The 21,063-nt window shown below is 36.8% G+C and overlaps 1 protein-coding gene across 1 annotated transcript in view; it reads left to right on the top strand.

Annotated features, from left to right (window-relative positions):
* Positions 1 to 4,109: 4,109 nt before the first annotated feature.
* kif1ab (kinesin family member 1Ab) overlaps positions 4,110 to 21,063 on the top strand; it is a 30,338-nt gene continuing 13,384 nt past the window's right edge. The window contains exons 1-26 of the mRNA XM_082172202.1: positions 4,110 to 4,422; positions 6,680 to 6,866; positions 8,983 to 9,056; positions 9,203 to 9,382; positions 9,497 to 9,562; positions 9,647 to 9,825; positions 10,526 to 10,637; positions 10,884 to 10,961; positions 11,053 to 11,118; positions 11,209 to 11,226; positions 11,312 to 11,390; positions 11,553 to 11,631; positions 12,282 to 12,424; positions 12,626 to 12,664; positions 14,113 to 14,315; positions 14,412 to 14,491; positions 14,589 to 14,664; positions 14,743 to 14,822; positions 15,777 to 15,967; positions 16,068 to 16,248; positions 16,454 to 16,526; positions 16,627 to 16,720; positions 16,882 to 17,030; positions 17,137 to 17,315; positions 19,032 to 19,169; positions 19,545 to 19,844. Of these exons, the coding sequence (XP_082028328.1) occupies positions 6,761 to 6,866; positions 8,983 to 9,056; positions 9,203 to 9,382; positions 9,497 to 9,562; positions 9,647 to 9,825; positions 10,526 to 10,637; positions 10,884 to 10,961; positions 11,053 to 11,118; positions 11,209 to 11,226; positions 11,312 to 11,390; positions 11,553 to 11,631; positions 12,282 to 12,424; positions 12,626 to 12,664; positions 14,113 to 14,315; positions 14,412 to 14,491; positions 14,589 to 14,664; positions 14,743 to 14,822; positions 15,777 to 15,967; positions 16,068 to 16,248; positions 16,454 to 16,526; positions 16,627 to 16,720; positions 16,882 to 17,030; positions 17,137 to 17,315; positions 19,032 to 19,169; positions 19,545 to 19,844 (2,963 nt within the window). The 5' untranslated portion in view covers positions 4,110 to 4,422; positions 6,680 to 6,760. The remainder of the gene's footprint in view (positions 4,423 to 6,679; positions 6,867 to 8,982; positions 9,057 to 9,202; positions 9,383 to 9,496; positions 9,563 to 9,646; positions 9,826 to 10,525; positions 10,638 to 10,883; positions 10,962 to 11,052; positions 11,119 to 11,208; positions 11,227 to 11,311; positions 11,391 to 11,552; positions 11,632 to 12,281; positions 12,425 to 12,625; positions 12,665 to 14,112; positions 14,316 to 14,411; positions 14,492 to 14,588; positions 14,665 to 14,742; positions 14,823 to 15,776; positions 15,968 to 16,067; positions 16,249 to 16,453; positions 16,527 to 16,626; positions 16,721 to 16,881; positions 17,031 to 17,136; positions 17,316 to 19,031; positions 19,170 to 19,544; positions 19,845 to 21,063) is intronic.

Here is a 21,063-nt window from a genome sequence, read left to right as displayed (position 1 = left end):
AGCTGTCCTGTATTGTTATATAAGGCTGTGTGTTTTTTTGTTAGGTTTTTTCGTCCTTTGATTCGATATTTGAACCCTTTTCCTGAAACCTCACAAAAATACGTAAACAGAGCACAGGTGTTTATCTGAACTTTTTCACAAAGTTAAACTGCCCTGTACTGAGAGATTAAAATGTTGCAGTCAATGGGTGGACAGGGATATTAAATGCAGTATTTTATATTTTGAATGGATATCTAGCCTATATTTATTCATAATTGTTAGATTAGGAGATAAGTGAGTTTGATGCTGGTTTAATTAGTTTAAAACTGATATACCCTCTTCAGGTAAAGAGAAATATGTAGAAGTAATAAGGCCCATATTTGCATAAATGTTTTATCAAACAGACAAAAGTGAGTTTTTGTTTACATTCTTTACAAAGTGCTCTATTGATTCATTTATTGTCCACTTGTTTACCAGCTCAGTACAGTCGATTGGTTGTTGTAAACAAACACACATGAACAACATTGGTACTTACAAATCATCTCATTTGTCTCTCACTTGGTCTGTGCAGCACATTGCATTAGATCTTCAAAGCATGTTAGTGTATGGCTGGTGCACATATAATTCTGATATTTCAGTTTACAAACTTTAAGAAATTTAGTTATTTTGATTCTCAATTTTTCATGTGGTTTTATTTCAGTTTAAAATAAACTATACAATTTTTCTGAATTGTTTCAACAAATGTCTATGGTAATAGTACAGTGAAGGTCAACTGGTGCGCTACTTAGAAAGTTCACATCAGGTGAACATTATTAAAACTGCAAACTAGCTATTCCATATTATTTGCATTTTAATAATTTCTATAATGTAATAATGTATATAGTAACTAAAATCAAATTTTATTATTTTAATTATGTAATGATTTTGTGAGTTTAAATATATTTAATATTCAGCTATATTTAATTTGATCATTTTTGTATAAATGAATGAGCAGAGTGTTAACATGAATAGAGTGTGCTGTTCCCATTCAGTACTAAAATGCTTACTCTGTACAAAACTAGCTGTTCAGAACACAGCGATTCTCCAAAAACACACCAGTCTTGTGTCATAGGAAGCAGATGCTGATGTCAGAGCGGGGACTTTGACCAGAGCACTGGTCCCCATCACTTATCCTGCAGTAAATAATTAGTCTGCACAGTAAATAAGTGGAAACGCAATGTTTACCCTTGTGTGCCCTTTGCACTGTGGTGGGGCTCAACACCCACTTCACAAGCCAGAGTAAGAGAGATGCAACTCTTGCCATACTTTTGTGAAAGACAAGACATGTGTGCAATGCATATTGACGTGGTTGACCTTCAAATACTAATTCAAAAAATTGAGTATATATTTAAATTGACATCCACTTGTGTAATAGTGAGCAGAATGATGTCAGCTGCCCAGTAGATGGGGCTGTTCTGCTAAAACTATTTTAGTCCATTGAAGTTATTACATTTTTAATTTGACTTTAGTACAATAATCTTCAAAATATATATATTTTCTTGCTTATGCATCAGAGTATGTTAATAATTGTGTCTATATATTTCACAATGTTACTTTTTATCTTATCTCAATTTTTTTTTTTTACAGTTTAATCAGATAAGTTATAGTTTAATAAAAAAAATCAGATAAAGTCTAAGATATATTTTTGTTATTGCTATGGACTAAGTTGACAAGAGTGATTTAGAAGTATTCAATGTGAAGCTTACACTGGTAGCGTACCTGAGAGAAAACGGATTTCACGTTAAGTGATATATTATTTTCAGCAGTAAGAAAAATTACTGCTTGTTGTTTTGCAGAACATCACAGTTATATATTATATGAGAATAGTAAGGCCTGTAGTTAGGGAGTACATGTTATTTAGGGAAAATATAATTATATTTTTAGGATGACAATTTTTGACAAAAAAACACCCCCAACTTGTGGTAAAACGCCCCCAGGGGGCATCGCTTCCCATAATTACTGTAGTTACCATGGTCTGAACATCACATCCTTTGTTTTTCCATCAAATGTTATCTATCTAGGTGGTTGAATAAAATTATTTGGACTTTATATTTATCATCTAACAATATTTTTCAAATAGGCTGATTTTCAGCATGGTTCATAAACAAATATTCATATTGTTATTCTGACTGGCCAAAATTAAAATTTTAAGCTAAAACTGCTTGTACTCTGATTTTGCTGTAAATGTATAAAGCAAATTGCTTTTTTCAGAATGGGCCATTTTACCCCTGCTGTGTGGGGATTTACCCCAGCAGCTTGGTACAAATAAAACATTTTGTTAAAAATCTAATAACATGAAAACTCTGGACATTTTTCACACTTGGTTTATAATTTATGTCATTGTCACTGAAAACTTTTCAAGACACATTTAACTTTTGTTTTTAGAGAAAAAAATGACATGCTTAAGGGGGGGGGGTTCCCCCACTCTACCACACACACCATTGACAATGGTTCAGTCTATATTACTTTGTACAGCTATATAACCATTTTTTTTTATTTATTTTTTTACAAAAAATGTATGTACACACTGAACCAACACTTTTGTATGTAAGATTTTTTATTGTTTTCGAGAGAAGTCTCCTAATGATCAATAATTTATGACAACATATGTTTTTACATTGCTTTAACTCATCAAAATAAGTTAAGCAATTTGTAACTTTTTTTTATGTTATACAAGATTAAACTTTTTTAAAGTCAGTTTAATGTAATTTAGGTTGAAATTACTTAAACATCCAAGTTGATTGTACTTAAAATTTTAAGGCAGCGACTTTTTTTATTTTTATTATTATTATTATTTTTATTAGATTTTTTCTTTTTGACAATAAACACGGCAAAAAGAAACACAACAAACAACACATCTACCAATCCCTCCCACCCCACCCCGCGGTCTCTTTATAATGGGGTACAAAATGGACAGATAAGTCTACAGAAAAACAGTCACAGGGATGATAAAAACATTTATAAAAAACAATAAAAAATAAGAATTAAAAATAAAGAAATGGGATAAAGTGTTGAAGTGTTCAAACTGAGTCCTGAATATTGCTTTGCACAATATACTTAGAGACCTTATCAGCAGCTGTTGTCCATATTTTTAGTGTTGAGATTTGAGCCAAGTTCAGGCAGCGACTTTATTAAAAGTGTATGTTCACCAATTAAGGCGTTATTTATTTGATAAAAAAATATTGTAAAATTATGTGATATTACTATAAGATTTAACTGTAACTTGGTTTACTTTAACTGTTTTCAATTTTAACATATTTTAAAATATAATTTATTCCTGTGATGGCAAAGCTGAATTTTCAGCATTACTTCAGTCTTTTCTTATTTCTTATTACTTCAAACATATCTTATTATTATCCATGTTGAAAATTGTGCTGTTGCAGTCTTCAGTGTCACATGATCCTCCAGAAATCATTCTAATATGCTGATTTGGCATTCAAGAAACATTTCTTAATATTATCAATGTTGAAGTTGTGCTGCTTAATATTTTTTCAGGATCGATGATTGAAAGTTCAAAAGCTTTATTTGGAATATCAATCTTTTGTATCATTATAAATGTCTTTCCTATCACTTTTGATCAATTTAATGCATCCTTGCTGAAAAGAAAATTAATTTCTTAAAAAAAATATATTACCCCAATTTTTTACTATTATTATTAATTACAAATAATAATTCAGATCCCTTTTTTTAAATGAACCCAACTTGTTTGTCTCCTTGCATAAGCTTAGCTGGCACCCTCTAGCCTTCATAATGAGTTCATTGAGAGGGGTCTGTGCTTGTGCAGGCTGAGACACAGACTCTGCTGGCTAAGCTTGGAATTTAAAATGAGCTCTTTGTGATTTTAACACTGTGGTTTATAATAAATTCGAGGACACGAAAGCAAATCCATGACCGTGGTCTTTTTTAACAGTGTCCTGTGATGCTGTTATCGCACCCTTTCTGTCTGTGGCTCTCAGCCTCCCATTCTCTCTTTCGCTCTCTCTCTCCCTCCCTCCCTCCATCCCACTCCCTGTGCTGCATCAATGCCGCTAGCTCCCACACTGATGATGTCATCAGCGACTCACGGCTGATCAGCATCCTTGGCTCCACCATAAGAGCCATTTTGTGTTAGTCTGAAGAAACACTCTCTCTCAACACATCCTCACATCCATTAACCCCTCCCTCTGCTTGGCCCTTCTTGATGCACCACTGCGTACCAGACCCTGCAAAACCAGTCTCCCTCAGTCGGATGGTCTTGCCAGGGGGGGCTCCACCTGCATTGATGTCGCTGAACTAGGGAGAGGCTGAGAGCCCATAGGAAAAATAAAACAACTGGGTGAGGAAGAAGACGGCGGATGGAAGCAGACTTGATGGAATAACTCGCTGCTTTCCGCAATCTCAACAGGATATTGCCATCAGGAATCAGTTAAGTGAGATCTTGATTATTGTTTGTTAGGCCTATATTTTATAACCAGTGTTTTTCATGTCTCTAATGAGAATAAGGAGGGTGGTGCACTATTCCACTCTTGTTTTGTCCGGAAAGCCACACAGAGGCTGGTGGAATACAAAACAGTCAGCAAAAAATGAAAAAGATCTGGAGATGGATGTTTATAAAAGGAAAACTCTTCACAGAATAGATATAATTATTTGTTCAAATTTGATCTTGTAGGCCTACTATAATGATACTATTTGAGCATATACACATCAGTTGTTTTATTATTATTGGATATCAAAGGACATTTATGTATAATTGCTTTAGTCAGTCTTATTTACATGTACAGTATTGACAGCTCTGAGATTGGCCACAGTGCAGAAGGATGCTGTTTATGTTGAAAGGGTGAGGCCATGTCATGAAATCTGGGCCTTTTTCATCATTTAGATGTTTTCAATTTCAAAGGCCGGTCAGATTGAACTGATAATTACTGAGTGAAATGCCTTCTGTATAAATATATAACGACGTAACCGTATTATTTTTTTTATTAATAACGTTAGCCTATTATTATTTTGAGGTGCGTTCGGGTATTTAAAGTAGCTACGCACTAATATTTGTGTAGGAGGAAACGATTTACGTATTTGATATCGGAAATTCGAAATTCTGTATATTTGCTTACAAGTATTCTGCTCTGGACAAGATTCTGAGAAAATAGTGCCATAGTAACAGACAGACTTTAACACCTCAAGTCTACCGCGACGCGACACCCTCGAGCGCTTCTATTGTAGGATACACAATGCAAACTGGTGATGTCGATTATAATTGTGTAGATCGTTTCATTGATTATATTGGGAGCGTTTTTTATTTGTCTCGTCTCTAGCATATGGGGTGTTACTGCCGCATCGCAGCATCTACGCAGAGGCAGCTCTAAAAATAAACAGATGGAATACATATTTATATAACCTTGTTTAGGATATCTGCTTGTCCTCCGTGATTTGCTTAATGGCCGTTGAAAGGGATTCATTGCGTTTGTTTTGCCGGGTGGACTGAAGGAAGCTGACGCAAATGCTCGTCCATCACAGCTGATTCATGACTGTATTGGCTGACGGGCAGCCATTTTCAGTAGATTCTACGCGGCGGAGGACTGTGTGTGCGCGAATAACATTTGCTCAATGCGCCGTATTGTGTACAAACATAACTGTGATTTTCCACTCGAAGGATGGCACCTAGCCCAGTCTTTTTCTGGATATGAGAACAGTCTATGGATAAATCTTGTTCAAATTTAGGGTACCCACAGCTTGTTTTTAGTAGGCTACATTTTATTTTTTATTTTCAATATTTTACTTATTTTTGACAACGTTTAGGTAGCTAGCTAGGCTATATCCCACTTGAAGTTGCCAGTAAAACAAAAAAAGAATCAACTTGAAATGAACAGGATAATTTTCCGTATTAAATGTTGAAATATAGCCTATATCCTAAATTTGGTTCTTTTAAAGATTAAACATGGACAGTTTTTCTAATCCATCACTGATTTAAACCATGATTTGTAGCCTAATATATTTTGTAGTACGAAATAATTTAAGCTATGCAACTTTGACCCACTTCCTTTTCTTTTTTTCCCTTTTCCCCTTTAATGTATTAAGATATCCACAGTTGGGCAGTTATCAAATGGGTTATTATGTGAGATGTCATAGTCTCTTAAGAGTTGTTAAAATGAAATGTCACTAACCCAGAGTATGATTTACAGCTTGCATGCATTGTAACATATGTTGTGAACAGGCTGTTAGTTATTTTGTTAAGAAAATGTGCCCATATGAATCCTAAACCTGTTTGTAAGCCTGTTTTGCTATACGGCTAGTTTTAGGGGTTATGAATTCACATAGCCATATCAAGTGTACAGTAATCTGCTGAATGTGATAGTCCTGATGAGTCATGGTCTGGATCTCAGAGAGCTCCATTACCTAAATTAGATTATCAATAACTTAGGTCAATATCCTGAACAGATTCATGGGATTTTTCCAAAATTATTTATTGTCTTTATTAGTTCTAAGTGAACTGCTGAGGTACTAAATCTAAAGTGTAGGCCTTAACACATTTCTTGCCTCGTTTTGCATCTATACTGTACTCTTTATTCTATAGTGAAGTAAGTTTCACATATACAAAGAATAGAAATGTTCATACCCCCTTTTTTTTTATAAAAACAAAAATGTATGATTGCAACACATAGCATGTCAGTGTTTCTCTCTACAGGTGGCAGGTGGCCTCTGATTCCTGGCAGGGCTTCGTCCAATCAGATCCTGTGCAGTAGCAAAGCCCCAGCACTCAGACACCATGGCATGTGCCTCGGTGAAAGTAGCTGTGAGGGTCCGACCCTTCAATTCACGAGAGATTGGAAAAGATAGCAAGTGTATCATTCAGATGTCAGGCAACACCACCAGTGAGTGCTCTTTCAAAACATCTGTTTTCACTTGCTGTCAATGATCATTTGAACTAATTTAAGTAAGAGATGCATGCCACTGTGCTCACTATATGCTGTTGTAATAATTTATCATCGTAATGAAATATTTATTCTGATGGTCTCTCATCAGCACCCCCATGAGTGAAAATATTGCATCTCTAGGCTTACGGGTTTGAAAATGTCAAAGGGGTCATGCTTTTGGTTTTGGTAAAGGTTAGCTTTAATTGATTGGGTGTGCTGTCACCACCTGGCTAGATTTGTTGACTTACTATTTGTTTCATAGTAACAAAACTCTCTTTTTTGGGGATTTAGTATTGAATTTTAGTAATTTATATGTAATATTCTTGCATTAATCCATGAAAACAAGAATATGAGGAACAAAATCACATTTTCACTTAGAGATGGAGACTCATATTGTTTGATGCGGAGAGTGGCACAATAACACTAATTATTTGTTACTATGATGCTAGAGAAACATTAAACAGCAAGATAATATTGCCATAATGATAAAAAAATGTGTAATATTTTTAATGGAAAAATACTATTTCATGGACTGTAAGAAATATGGTAGAAACACTTTATTTTGAGGGTCCCTTTTGAATGCTTCTTGACTATAATTAATTTTGCAACTACATATCAACTAACTCTCATTAGAGTATTAGTAGACTGACTGCTAATATTTGCTAATTCTTTATGGTGATGGTCCTCCAACAGGCATTCTACTGACTATAAGTAACTTTGCAACTACATGTCAACTTATTTTAACTAGTCTACTAGTCTAATGAGAGTTAGTAGACATGTAGGTGCAACGTTACTTAGAGTCAACCAAATGTATTAAAGGGACCATCAAAATAAACTGAAACCAGAAATATTCATCTCTGTTTCATTTTCTTAACTCATGGAGCAAAAAGCTTTGTATCCTCCTAGCTGTACATGTTCAGAAACATTGCCCATTTCAGGCCAATCTGTGGCATTTCCAGCCCCCGTTTCTAGAGCATCTCCAAAAACTGTAAAGCGTCCTGTTGTTCTGCCTGCAGCATGAGTGGGAAAACAGAGTCAGCTGATGCAGAGTGTGAGGCCAGACACACTGCACGGCTTTGTGCTAGTGAGAGGATGCAGGGAGGTTCATGACCTCATTCCCAGAACCCAAGGGATGGCATGATTCACGCTTCCTTAGACTCATCTGTCTTGAAACATGCCTACATTATACATATAGCCTTATAGGGTCTATTACCAGTATGCTGTTATGATGACTACATTGAGATAGTGAATGATTTTTAATATTTTTGTCATTTTTGGACATGGCTTTTGTGGATAAATAAACAGACAGTCAGGTCTTAATTTATATAAAAAATGGCATATCATTTATAATTATAGCTAAATATAAATTATTTGTTTATTATTTTGGAGTGTACTTCACTGTTCAAAAGTTTTGGGTTGGTAAGTTTTTTATATAAGTTTTAATATTTAGGAAAGAAGTCTGTTATACTCATCCAGGCTGCATTTATTTGATAAAAAATACAGTAACAATAATAATATTGTGAAATGTTTTTATTCAAAACATTAATTTATTCCTGTGATGTCAAAGCTGAATTTTCAGCATTATTACTCCAGTATTCAGTGTCACATGATCCTTCAGAAATCATTCTAAAATGCTGATTTGCTGCTCAAGAAACATTTATGATTATTTTCAATGTTGAAAACAGTTGTGCTACGTAATATATATATTTTTTCAGAATTCTTTTATGAATAAAAAGTTTAAAGGAACAGCATTTAACATAAATATTTTGAAACATTAATGTCTTTACTGTCACTTTTGATCAATTTAATGCGGCCCTGCTGAATTAAAATATTATTTATAAAAAAAAAAAATGTTTTGGGACAGTAGTGTATAAATATATTTACAAGAATAATGACGTTCTTCTATCCTCATTATAAGGTTTTTAACACCATCCTTTGGCATATGAGATTTCAGGTCTGATCATGAATGGAATGAAATGAAAATGGGGAAATAGTTTAATGTATGGTAGTTTGTTGTTTTGTCAATTAGATTGTAGATTTATTCTTATAGACATGTTTTTTTTTTGCTTTCTAGCAATTGTAAATCCAAAACAGCCAAAGGACAACAAGAGCTTCAACTTTGACTATTCCTATTGGTCGCATACGACGGTGAGTTTCTTGACACATTAACTGGTGAATCTGCCTCTTATGCAACTCACTGCTGCTATTTTTAATTCTACTATGATCATGATGGCTGTTCTAGAGACATTTAAGATGATTTCCCTTGGGGATCTGTGTGTTTCTGTCTTTAACAGCCAGAAGATGTGAACTTTGCATGCCAAAGGCAGGTTTATAAAGACATAGGGGAGGAAATGCTTTTGCATGCCTTTGAGGGATATAACGTCTGTATCTTTGCCTATGGGCAAACTGGGGCCGGAAAGTCATATACCATGATGGGCAAGCAAGAGAAAGACCAAGAAGGCATCATCCCATTGGTAGTATACTATAATTCAATGTGTTATTGACATTATAACTATCTTTGATATTGTAGCAAATAGCTCAGATGCTTCCAAGTTTGTGAAAAACTTTCTCAAATCTCTCTGTGACAGCTATGTGAGGACCTGTTTACCAAGTTTAATAACGATAATGACAACAGCATGTCATACTCAGTTGAGGTAAGAGCCACACCTTCATCATAAATTGCATTCTTAACAGAATCTGTAGAGCAAGTGAAAATTGTTCTGTTTTTTTTTTTTTAGGTCAGTTACATGGAGATCTACTGTGAGCGTGTGAGGGACCTTCTGAACCCAAAGAACAAAGGGAATCTGCGTGTGCGAGAGCATCCTCTGATGGGGCCGTATGTGGAGGACCTATCAAAACTGGCTGTTACTTCCTACAATGACATTCAGGACCTGATGGACTCTGGAAACAAGGCCAGGTGACACAAATTTAAGTGCAGTATGGGGCATCTCTGAATTACACTACTCTTCAAAAGTTTTGAATGTTTTTGAAAGTAGTCTCAAGACTGCATTTATTTAATCAAAAATACAGTAACAACAGTAATATTGTGAAATGTTATTGCAATTTAATAATAACTGTTTTCTATTTAAAATGTAATTTATTCCTGTTATGGCAAAGCTGCATTTTCAGCATCATTACTCATATATTTTCATCACCACATGACCCTTCAGAAATCATTCAGATATTCTGATTTGCTGCACACGAAACATTTCTTATTATTAGCAATGTTGAAAACATTAATGTTTTTGTGGAAACCATGACTCATTTCTTTTTTTCAGGATTGTTTGATGAATAGAAAGTTCAGCATTTATTTATTTGAAATCTTTTGTAACATTATAAACATGATAAACTGTCACTTTTGAATTAAACTATTAATTTCTTTAAAAAATAATAATACTACTGTCCCCAAACTTTTGAATGGCAGTGTATTGCTGCACATAATTTTGAGGGTATAGAGCCTAAATGTAAAAAAGTTGAAAGTTGTACTTATCTAAAAAGAAGCACAAATCCTTACTTTGTATTTGAATGGCAAGAAAATGTATTTATGTTAAGCACTGAAATTGAACAAATCAATTCACCACTGCATCGCTTTTGCTTACCATGCTGTTCATTCGAAGGACTGTGGCGGCCACCAACATGAATGAGACCAGCAGCCGCTCCCATGCTGTATTCAACATCATCTTCACACAGAAACGACATGATAGTGATTCAGAAAACACGTCTGAAAAGGTACCGCATCCTCTCCTTCAGCCTTTCCCACCAGGCCTCCATGTATAGCTGTGTTTAGCATTGTTCTATATGAGAATATGTGACTGCCTGATCAGAAATAGACTAGAATGCAAAAGTCTGTGAGTGGACTCCCTGCAGTTCGAACATCACTGATGGATGTTGGCAGTTTGACAGTTGCTGAACTTGCTGGTATGTGCATTAGAGCGCTTTACTGTTCTGAGACACAACATTTTTGTTCTCAAACAGGTCAGCAAAATCAGCTTGGTAGACTTGGCAGGGAGTGAGCGGGCGGATTCTACTGGAGCTAAAGGCACTAGACTTAAGGTGAGTCACTTTAAGTTCAACAGAGTTTCATGAGATGTGTCATTTCAGATGAGTGCATCCATTAAATGTGCATGCTTTGTCCCTTTTCTAGGAAGGAGCCAATATCAACAAATCTTTAACAACACTGGGCAAAGTTATCTCTGCATTGGCTGAGATAGTAAGAATTCTTTCAATTTAAATAGGAATGATGTTGAAAGAAAAGTAAAGATCTGTAAACATTTTAAAATTGTTTTCTTTTGTTTTGTAGGATTCTGCACCAAACAAGGTGAGGATCGGTTGAAACTATCTGTAATAATCAAGCATTATGGCTGTAGCTTTGACAATTGACACGGCTTCTGTTCTCCCTACAGAACAAGAAGAAGAAGAAAGTTGAGAGCTTTATTCCATACAGGGATTCAGTTCTGACATGGCTGCTGAGGGAAAACCTTGGTACGAGGCTTCATGCACCTTGCACACACCTTCTTAACAATAATAATTGCTCTCCATCAATTAAAGTATTTCATGTTGCAGTCAACGTGGTCAGTTTAACTGTGGTATGGTCCAAAAAAAAAAAAAACTTTCCTGAAGGTCACAATGTTTTTCATTTATCAGGAGGTAACTCTCGCACTGCCATGGTAGCAGCTCTAAGCCCTGCTGATATTAACTATGATGAGACACTCAGCACGCTCAGGTAAGAACAACATGATGCCATAAAGGCATTACTTAATATTAGACTAATAGGGTCACGAAATACTACACACTTTTTCGGTATGTGACAAGTAATGCACTTTATGGAAAACAATGATCATTACCCTCATGTTATTCCAAACTCATATGACTTTTATTTGTGGAAGGAGGAAGAGAAGTTTAGCTGAGTGTTAATGGTACTCTTTTGTCTATTTAATGAATGTAAATGGCGACCAGAAGCTGTCAAGTTCTGAAAAGCACCATAAACATATTTCAAACAAATCATTCCAGAAGACTTTGGACTGCAAGTCTTATGGGTTACTTGGTTATATGGATAATGTTACTGTAAAGGTGTTCACGTTCACTTTCATCGTATAGAAAATGTGTGAATATGCTACATTTCTTCTTTTCTGTTCCATTGAATAAAAATAATAATACAGGATTTGAACAACAAATTTGAACAAAATGACAGAATGTATTTATTAATTTTTTAAGTTATTTAATTTTTCGGTCTAAAAAGCCATTCTTCCGGGCTGATGTAGGTGTTCAGTCTGAGTTGTGATTACTACCAGTTTATGTTGATTCTAAATACTGGACTATTTCGGACATTCTGATGCTGTTTTTGGATAGTTAATAGCAATATCACTGTCACAGATATGCTGACCGAGCCAAGCAGATCCGTTGCAACGCCGTCATCAACGAAGACCCCAACAACCGCCTGGTGCGCGAGTTGAAGGAAGAGGTGGCTCGTCTGAAGGATCTGCTCTATGCTCAGGGTCTTGGAGACATCATTGAGAGTGAGTCACTTGTGATGCATTTCAAACAGAGGAGTTACAACATTTTACTCTTCTTAAAATTGAATTTAAAATGCAAATGCTGCCAAGACAATGATCCTAGAAAAGCAAATATTCTCTACAATTACATTATCAGAAACCTGAGGGTCAGACAGCTCTAGGAATGTGTCTGAAGGATTTGTCTTCTCTCTCTGTTTCTCTCAGCATATCGGGCACAAGCTCCTGGGATGTCTGCTCTCAAATGTGTGTATTTTGGCACTCTAAATGCTTCGCAGCTTACAATAACCCAGGGGTCGGCAACTTTTTTTCCCCTTAAGTTTATTTTTTGTTTGTATTTTATTTGTAATAAAGCCATTTTTTGACCGCAAAAATAAACAAAGCAGTGCCAAAGTTTGTCACCCATGCAGCGCTGTGAACTGGACTGCGCAACTCATAGGATATATACATTTATTAAGGTTGCACAGGTCAGTTTTTGATTTGTCTGATACATCATGATTTTTCTTACATTTTTGCTTTGGTGGCTTAAAAAGATAGCTATTTTAGATTTCACCAAATTCTGTCATTATTTGATCACCCTCATGTCATTCCAAACCTATATTGCTTAATTTCTTCTGCTGAACATAAAAGAAGATATTGTAAGAAATGTATTTTTTCCCAATGGAAGACAATGGGGTCCAACGTTGATTGGTTACCAACATTCTTCAGAATATCTCCCTTTGTGCTCCATAGAATATGACAGAAAGTCATACAGGTTTGGAGCGACATGAGGATGAGTAAACAATGACAGAATTTTTATTTTTGAGTGAACCTTTAATATGAGGAATATTGCCACTTAGAATTTTGGAGAATTATGGATAAACTTTATGGAATTATGGAGTTTTATTGGAAATTAGCATGCCTTTAATCTGAATGGTCAGTGAGTGTATTATTTAAATATTTAAATATTATTTTGTTTTGCAATGCAGATTCAGATCATACAACATTTGCTCCCCAAAGACAATTTTTACCCATATTTGCTGCTTGACGAGTGTTAATTTTGGACTTTGACTTCAACATTTTATAATAAACAACTAAATAATATTACAATCATATAACAATCATAAATCCTCTGTCCTTTTCATGTGTCTGCCAACATTGACCAATTCGTAATGTTGCCGACTCCTGCGAGAACCAAAGCAGGAATCTCTGGACCACCAAAGTCTATGCTGTGTGATATTATCTAATCAGTTGAAATAAAACGTATAATTCTGACATAATTGTACATTGCTGCTCTGATGGTCCAGAGGCACTCTAGAGGTTTGCTTGAAATTTGCCTCTATGTAAAGCATAGGCATGTAGTTCTGTGCGGTCACAGATCAGTATTACATTGAGTGTTCAGTTCATCTCCATGCTCATTATCTCAAGCTTGGTCCAATGAATTTGAGGCATGAGGGGAAAATCCATTAATAATCATGTTTTTGATCTTCTTATTTACTTTTAAAAAAATCACACACACACTCACACAGAACAGCGTCTGAAGTCCTCAAATTGATGCCGTCTACCCCGCGCCCTCCAGCTTTATAACCTCTTTAATTCGTTGTTGAGCTTTATTTTTGACACTTTCTACTTTTCTGTTTCCATGGTTTTCCTTTTTCTCTTACCTCAATTTTCTCCCTTGACTCTCCAACCTGTCATTCCCACTTGTTGCCCAGACTTATCCAGTTACAAGACTAATATCAATAGCATCCAGGCTGTCAATCAAAGGGGTGATCTCTCCACAGTGACCAATGCCATGACAGGGATGAGCCCCTCCCCCTCTCTCTCTGCCCTGTCCAGTCGAGCTGGCTCCATCAGCAGCCTGCATGACCGGATCATGTTCAGCCCGGGAAGCGAGGAAGCCATTGAGAGGCTGAAGGTGAGCGAGAGGGTGGTGGGATGACTGGATGGATGGTTTGATAAATTAATAAGGGCCAGTGTTGATCTTTTTAATGTCGACCTCTTTTCAAACTAGGCAACTGAGAAGATAATCGCAGAACTCAATGAAACTTGGGAAGAGAAGCTTCGCCGCACAGAGGGCATTAGAATGGAAAGGTTGGAGATCCCTGGGAGGGCTTTTATCTTGAAATGTGTTTGAAATTATGTGTATGAAATTATTCAAGTTTCTCATTTGTAAAAAATATGTCATTAGGGAGGCACTTTTAGCTGAAATGGGTGTGGCGATGAGGGAAGATGGAGGAACTGTTGGAGTCTTTTCACCAAAGAAGGTTAGAGGATTGTTTAGTGTATTCTAAAAGGAAGCTAGTCAAGTCATATGCTTCAACGAGCACTTCTTTATGTTTCAGACTCCACACCTGGTCAACCTCAATGAAGATCCACTAATGTCTGAGTGCTTACTATACTACATTAAAGATGGAATCACCAAGTAAGAATGTTGTTTATTTACCACCAAGATTTTCACCCTTGGACCTTTGGGGAGCCTCAAAGGCATTGCACAGTCTCTGTGGACAGATAATATAAAAAGGCCCACCTTGCCACCTCGTATATGTATACGATTTTTAAACAAAACAAACAACATTTATGATTTATTTTTTACCCAAAATCTGTTGCTCCATCAATGTTTAATAAAAACATGTATATTTTTTCACCAATCATACACTATGGGAGTACCGAAAAGCACATTTTTGTTGAGGTGTGCCTTTAGCCCCGTTGTACCCTAAATTAAATCCAGGCTAAAAATTATGGTTCAAATGTAAACCTGCATGTTTTTAAACAAGGTTTATAGTTTGGTGCACAGAATTATTACCGGTAGATAAACCTTGAATTTAAGCTTAATCCTTATTGGTGCAACCAACCCTTTCTGTAGTAAGTGATTCACATAATGTTATATTTCTGTGATATACCATCTATAAAGTGAACTGAACAATATTAATGATTGTTTAATTAGTGTTAGTTTTACAGTTTTGAGTAATTAATTGTTAACATTTTTGTAATAAAGACATTTTGACCCACTGTTCTAAAGTGAAAAGAATCCAAATTAATTATTGATTTGTATGGCACTCATTGAGTGATATTCAAGTTTATTCACCAGTAATTATGGTTAAGTTACTAGTACTACTAAAGATATTTATTGTGTGTTCATGCTTAACTACTCCATAATGGCTAATATTCCTGTACTATATGTTCAGTTAATCATTAACTACTGGTGTGTTAATGCTTAACTACCACATGATTATGGACTCTTGATAATATAATTTTAATGAGTATTAATCAAAATCCGATTTTTCCAATATCTATTTTGTATTTCCCCATGGCATTTCTCTATCTGTATTTTTTCCCCTTTATTCTGACATATGGCCTCCGTATATTTCCTCTGCAGGGTTGGCCGTGAGGATGCCAGCAGTCGGCAGGACATTGTCCTGAGTGGCCATTTCATTAAAGACGAACACTGTATCTTTACAAGTAGTACAAATGCCTCAGGAGAGGGTACGGTGGTCCTGGAGCCCTGTGAGGGAACAGAGACTTACGTTAACGGCAAGAGAGTGACAGAGCCCACTGTTCTCAGATCAGGTAGCTCTTTAGTTTCCAGGCTAAAAACAGATTCAGTCTGATGTACAACACTTTTTAGGTGCCTGTAAGACCCAGATTGTGACTCCGTCTGTAATCTTAGGTAACCGTATCATTATGGGCAAGAGCCACGTGTTCCGTTTCAATGACCCAGAGCAAGCACGGCAAGAGAGGGAGAGGACCCCGTGTGCAGACACACCTGTGGAGCCGGTGGACTGGGCCTTTGCCCAGAGAGAGCTATTGGATAAACAAGGCATTGATATGAAACAAGAGATGGAGCAAAGGTAGCACTTCTGTCACTAGCCCTTTTGTGGTTCTAAAACAGTATGAATTTTTATCATCCATGACAATTACATCAAAAGGCACAAACAGCCCATCTAAAAACACCAGATAAACCAAATAAAACTAGCAAACCAACCAAACTATGATTAGTTCCAGGTACAATATCTAGTTTTTGTGGCTATATTCTGATGCTTACATCATTTACAGGTTACAGGAGCTGGAGGACCAGTACCGCAAGGAGAGAGAAGAAGCAAGCAACCTTCTGGAACAGCAGAGACTGGTAAGACATTTTAGACTAGTAAGAACTTAATTAGTCTACAAGTGGTCAAAACCGGAAGAAGCTGGCAATTTAACCATATGTAACATTAACTTTTGTTTAGGACTATGAGAGTAAGCTAGAAGCTCTTCAGAGGCAGGTCAACTCCAGATATTACCCAGAAACCACAGAGGAAGAGGAGGAACCAGAAGAAGAAGGTGGGTAAAACAGTTGGAATAACATGGGTATCATCTGATTAATATATATCAAATACAATAATAAGTTAGCAAATTTGTAGATCACAGATTTTTTTGTGTGAAAAAGTTTAGATGTTTCTGAGACACCTCATTTCAAACGGGTTCATATTTTGATCCTGCAGTGCCATGGACAAAGCGGGAGACAGAACTGGCTCTCTGGGCTTTCCGGAAATGGCGATTCTATCAGTTCACCTCTCTCAGAGACCTGCTCTGGGGAAATGCAATTTTCCTCAAGGAGGCTAATGCCATTAGTGTGGAGCTGAAAAAAAAGGTACATTGAAATCATTTTAGGTCAGCCTGATGATCATTGTATGAAATCATTGTATTTCATTGTTGTTTTTTTAGATAAGTTACAGTCCAACTTTTTTTCTCTGCAGGTTCAGTTTCAGTTTGTGCTGTTAACGGACACACTGTACTCCCCACTGCCCTCTGACCTCCTGCCCCCCAGCATAGCCAAAGACAGGGAGAAAAGGCTGTTCCCTCGCACCATTGTAGCAGTAGAGGTCCAGGACCAGAAAAATGGTGCCACACACTACTGGACCCTGGACAAACTCAGGTGCAGTGAGATTAAATATACATAATATGGCCACAAGAGTGAAGTCTTGCCCTGTAGTTATTGATCAGGAGTAAATGACCAATTAAAAGCAGCGACGCCGCTACTAACTACGTAGCTCATCTGTTTTCAAAATGGTATGTTGCTTTTCCAATAATGAGCTACTTTTTACACCAGAAGTGGTGTAACATGAAAAAATATATATATTCAAAGATATCTCATGAATGTAGTTCAGACTGTTCATGTAAATAAACAATTCACTGATTCCTTGTGACAGAATATAATTGTGACAGATACACAATGTGCAGAATGTGTTATCAACATTTTTGCTGTTCTCCTAGAAGATAAATATTGTACATTTTAAATTCTTATAGCTACTAAAAGTTAATTTCACCTTTTAGGAGTAGACTAGTATGTTGATGATCTCAAAGCTAATAGGCTAAAGCTAATGGGGTTTAAAGTGGTATTGCGCTATTTAAAAGTTTCCTAATGTTGTTTTGGAGTCTCCTACAACAGGTTTACATGCATCAAAGGTCCTCATATATTTGCACATCACCACATTTTCAATGATTCTCAAAAGACTCGTCAGATGAATCAATCTCTCTGAATCCCATTGCCAAAACAACGTCAGCTGTCCTGAGGCTTCCTACACCGTAAACTAAAGACAGTACGAACAATGACGTCGATTTTACCATATCAATGCGAGCGTGAGTCCGATGTTGAAACACTGGAAGAACTAGTTATTCAACCTGAACCTCTATAACAAGGAAGACTCGAGCAGGACGTTTCTCAGTGATACACTACTCAGTTTGAGGTACATTATGTTGCAACTGTAATTCCTCACCATCAGCATTAACATGTCCATCAACAAACCGATTATTTTACTTGTACTAATTTATTTACCGAGAATTTGGTAATACATTTATTTTATAGGTAATAGTGGTCCACAAACTGATTAGCAGAAGTATTTCAGTAAGACAGTAATAACATGAGTTAGCCATTTAGCAGGAGACCTACACAATATAAAACTCAAAACTAAGTATTTATCTTATAATACCTTATATGTATATCTTATATACATCTTTCAAGAGCAAGCGGTTTGTGAATCCTGCATTGAACTCTGAGATTTGAGAAGCAGTCGTCAGTAAAATAAAGGGAACACAGCAAAAGTTTAGGATTATACCGCTGTGGTATCGTGGAAAAGATTTTAACACTGATTCTTCACATGCTCGTCCTTTGGCATTGAAAAAAAACTGGCTTTAGCGTCACATTGTAGAGCACAGCGTCTTCTCGACATGATGCTGTCCAGTATCCACAGGAATCAGCTGAAGGTTTGAGGTTCAAGTTTTCCCCGGTGTCTGCGTACGCAATAAGTGGGCGGGCAATATGCTAAAGTTTCGTCTTGACGTCACAACGAAACGGCTTATGACTCGTTTGAAAACAATTCATTTCATTGACTCATTTTGAAAGACAATAACTTGGATATATGGTGCACTTTCAGATTTAAAACCTTGCAGTATGTTTTCATTCACTTAGAGCTATGTTACACACTACATGAAAGCTCATTTTCCATAATAGGGGCCCTTTAAAAGCACGTTTAGACTTATTTTTTTTCTTGGTTTATGCTTAAAAAGTGGGCAAATAAAAAAGAACATAGCAGATAAACATTACAGAGTATGTTTTTTTGCTTTTGCTGATGCTTTACTATTGTCCCTGCAGACAAAGACTGGATTTGATGAGAGAAATGTATGACCGAGCAGCAGAGGTACCCAGTACGACAGTCGAGGACTGTGATCATATGATGTCCGGTGGTGACCCCTTCTATGACCGCTTTCCATGGTTCCGACTGGTCGGTCGGTAAGTAATCAATAAGTCAAGCACAATCTGTATGCTGTGCAACTCTAAAGTGTCAAGTGGATGTTTTTTTTTTCCACTGTACAAGACTGGAAACTGCCTATGATTTGCACTATTCCTTCACTTTTGAGTGGAATGGCAAGCTATGTGCAGGCTTCGTTCAATGAGCAATTTTGCACTGATTTTTCAATATTCAGACAATCCAAATGCTAAACCTAAGCTTGAACACTCCTTACCAAACACACTAGATCATTAGCCGAACACAGATTTGGAGACTCATGGCTGGGTTTATGCTGGCATACAACAATGCCTTACATGTGAGCAAGTGTGTGCACGTGTGTTGTACTAACCCAGTTCCCGTGTCTCCGGCTGCACCAGCACTCCCATTCTCAACACGTGCATGAGCGAGCGCATGAGTGACCTTACCCTCTCCCCCACCCTCTCCGACCCCGACTCTGACATAACCGAGCTTGCCGATGAGCGGCATTATGGGAAAGTCGAGGTGGAGGATGAGGAGTTGGAGGACCTGGACGATGAGATCTTTTTGGAGGACCCTGGCTCAGAGCTTGGGAGAGAGGAGGAGGAGGAGGAGGATGGTGTGGGGGAGCACTGCCCAGGTGTCAGCGATGGCCAGGACCCCTTTTACGACCGCTGGCCTCTGTTCAGTTTAGTGGGAAGGTTGGTGAGGTTTCAGGAGCATGCTGTCAGAGGAAACTAGCTCTTTCACACTGAGACACAGACAACAGGGTCTGTTACAAGAAGTTCCTACCAGGGCATCAAACACATGAACAGCACCGGCAAGGGTCACAATATCTGTTGCCAAGATTGATTAAATAAATAAATAACAATGACATTATGTCAACAATATCCATATCCATTTATTAATAAAAATAGTAAAAAATAATAACAACTCACAGTTCTCTAGATTACATGATTTGAGTTTGAAAGGGTAAAACTGTTGGCCTGATCTGAAGGAAGTTTTAATGCCTCTTTCTACATGTTTTGGACAACAACCCTTTTACCTTTTTCCTATGCATTGATATTCTAATTTTGTGGCATACAGTGTTGAATAGGCCATTTCAATGGTATTTGAAGTGTTCAGTAACTGAATGAGAGGAAATCGAACAAAAGGAATAGCAGGTGAAGATACTTCCTGTGAAAATCACAGTAGACTACTGGTGACAGATCCCTAATGGATGTTTATCGTTACAAGGGGCAACTTTTTCGCGTTTGAAGTCATTTGAACATGGATGGCTCTACAGTACTAAATTAGTATGCAAGTGTTTTAAATGCCAATCACATCAATTCTGCCCTGTTTTGAAAGATATGGCACTGAATGGCAGCATAATACATTTTTGTCTGCTCTTTTCTGAAATTAAATTGGCATTCTCTGCAGAATTTCGCTGTTTCTGTGATCGGTATAAATCAGCAGATTGTTTTTTCTGAAGAGCTACATCGCTCAAGATGAAAGAGCTGGTTTCGACTACAGCAGTTTCAATCAGGCATGCCAGAGCTAAAATTTGTATCGGGTTTTTGATTGGCTCTCACACTCTCACTTCCTTGCACACATGCAACATACAAGATTTGTGACGTGTGTTGACTTTGATTTCTCTTTTAAGTTGATGGCGATCAAATTCATGTATGTTAATGTCATTTCAGTTTTTTGCTTTCCAGTTTGCATTTGGCCCAACAAGCCAAATTTGGAGTTTATTTTCTCACTAAACATTTTGTTTATCTGAGCATGCTGTATTTGCGCCTCACCAATCTTGTTGTAAGCTCCTCCCCTCTGGCCACGCCTCCTGCCACTCTTGACCCCTGCCTATCAAGCTTAGTGCAATACTTTTGGATCAAGAGGGTAGATCTGAAGTGAATTATTGAATTTGTAGGCCAATCTGTC

This window comes from Leuciscus leuciscus (assembly GCF_965113295.1).
Source record: "Leuciscus leuciscus genome assembly, chromosome: 6".
Classification (NCBI taxonomy): Eukaryota; Metazoa; Chordata; class Actinopteri; order Cypriniformes; family Leuciscidae; genus Leuciscus; species Leuciscus leuciscus.
Note: the sequence above shows the minus strand (reverse complement) of the source record. Positions and strands in the feature narration are given on the sequence as shown.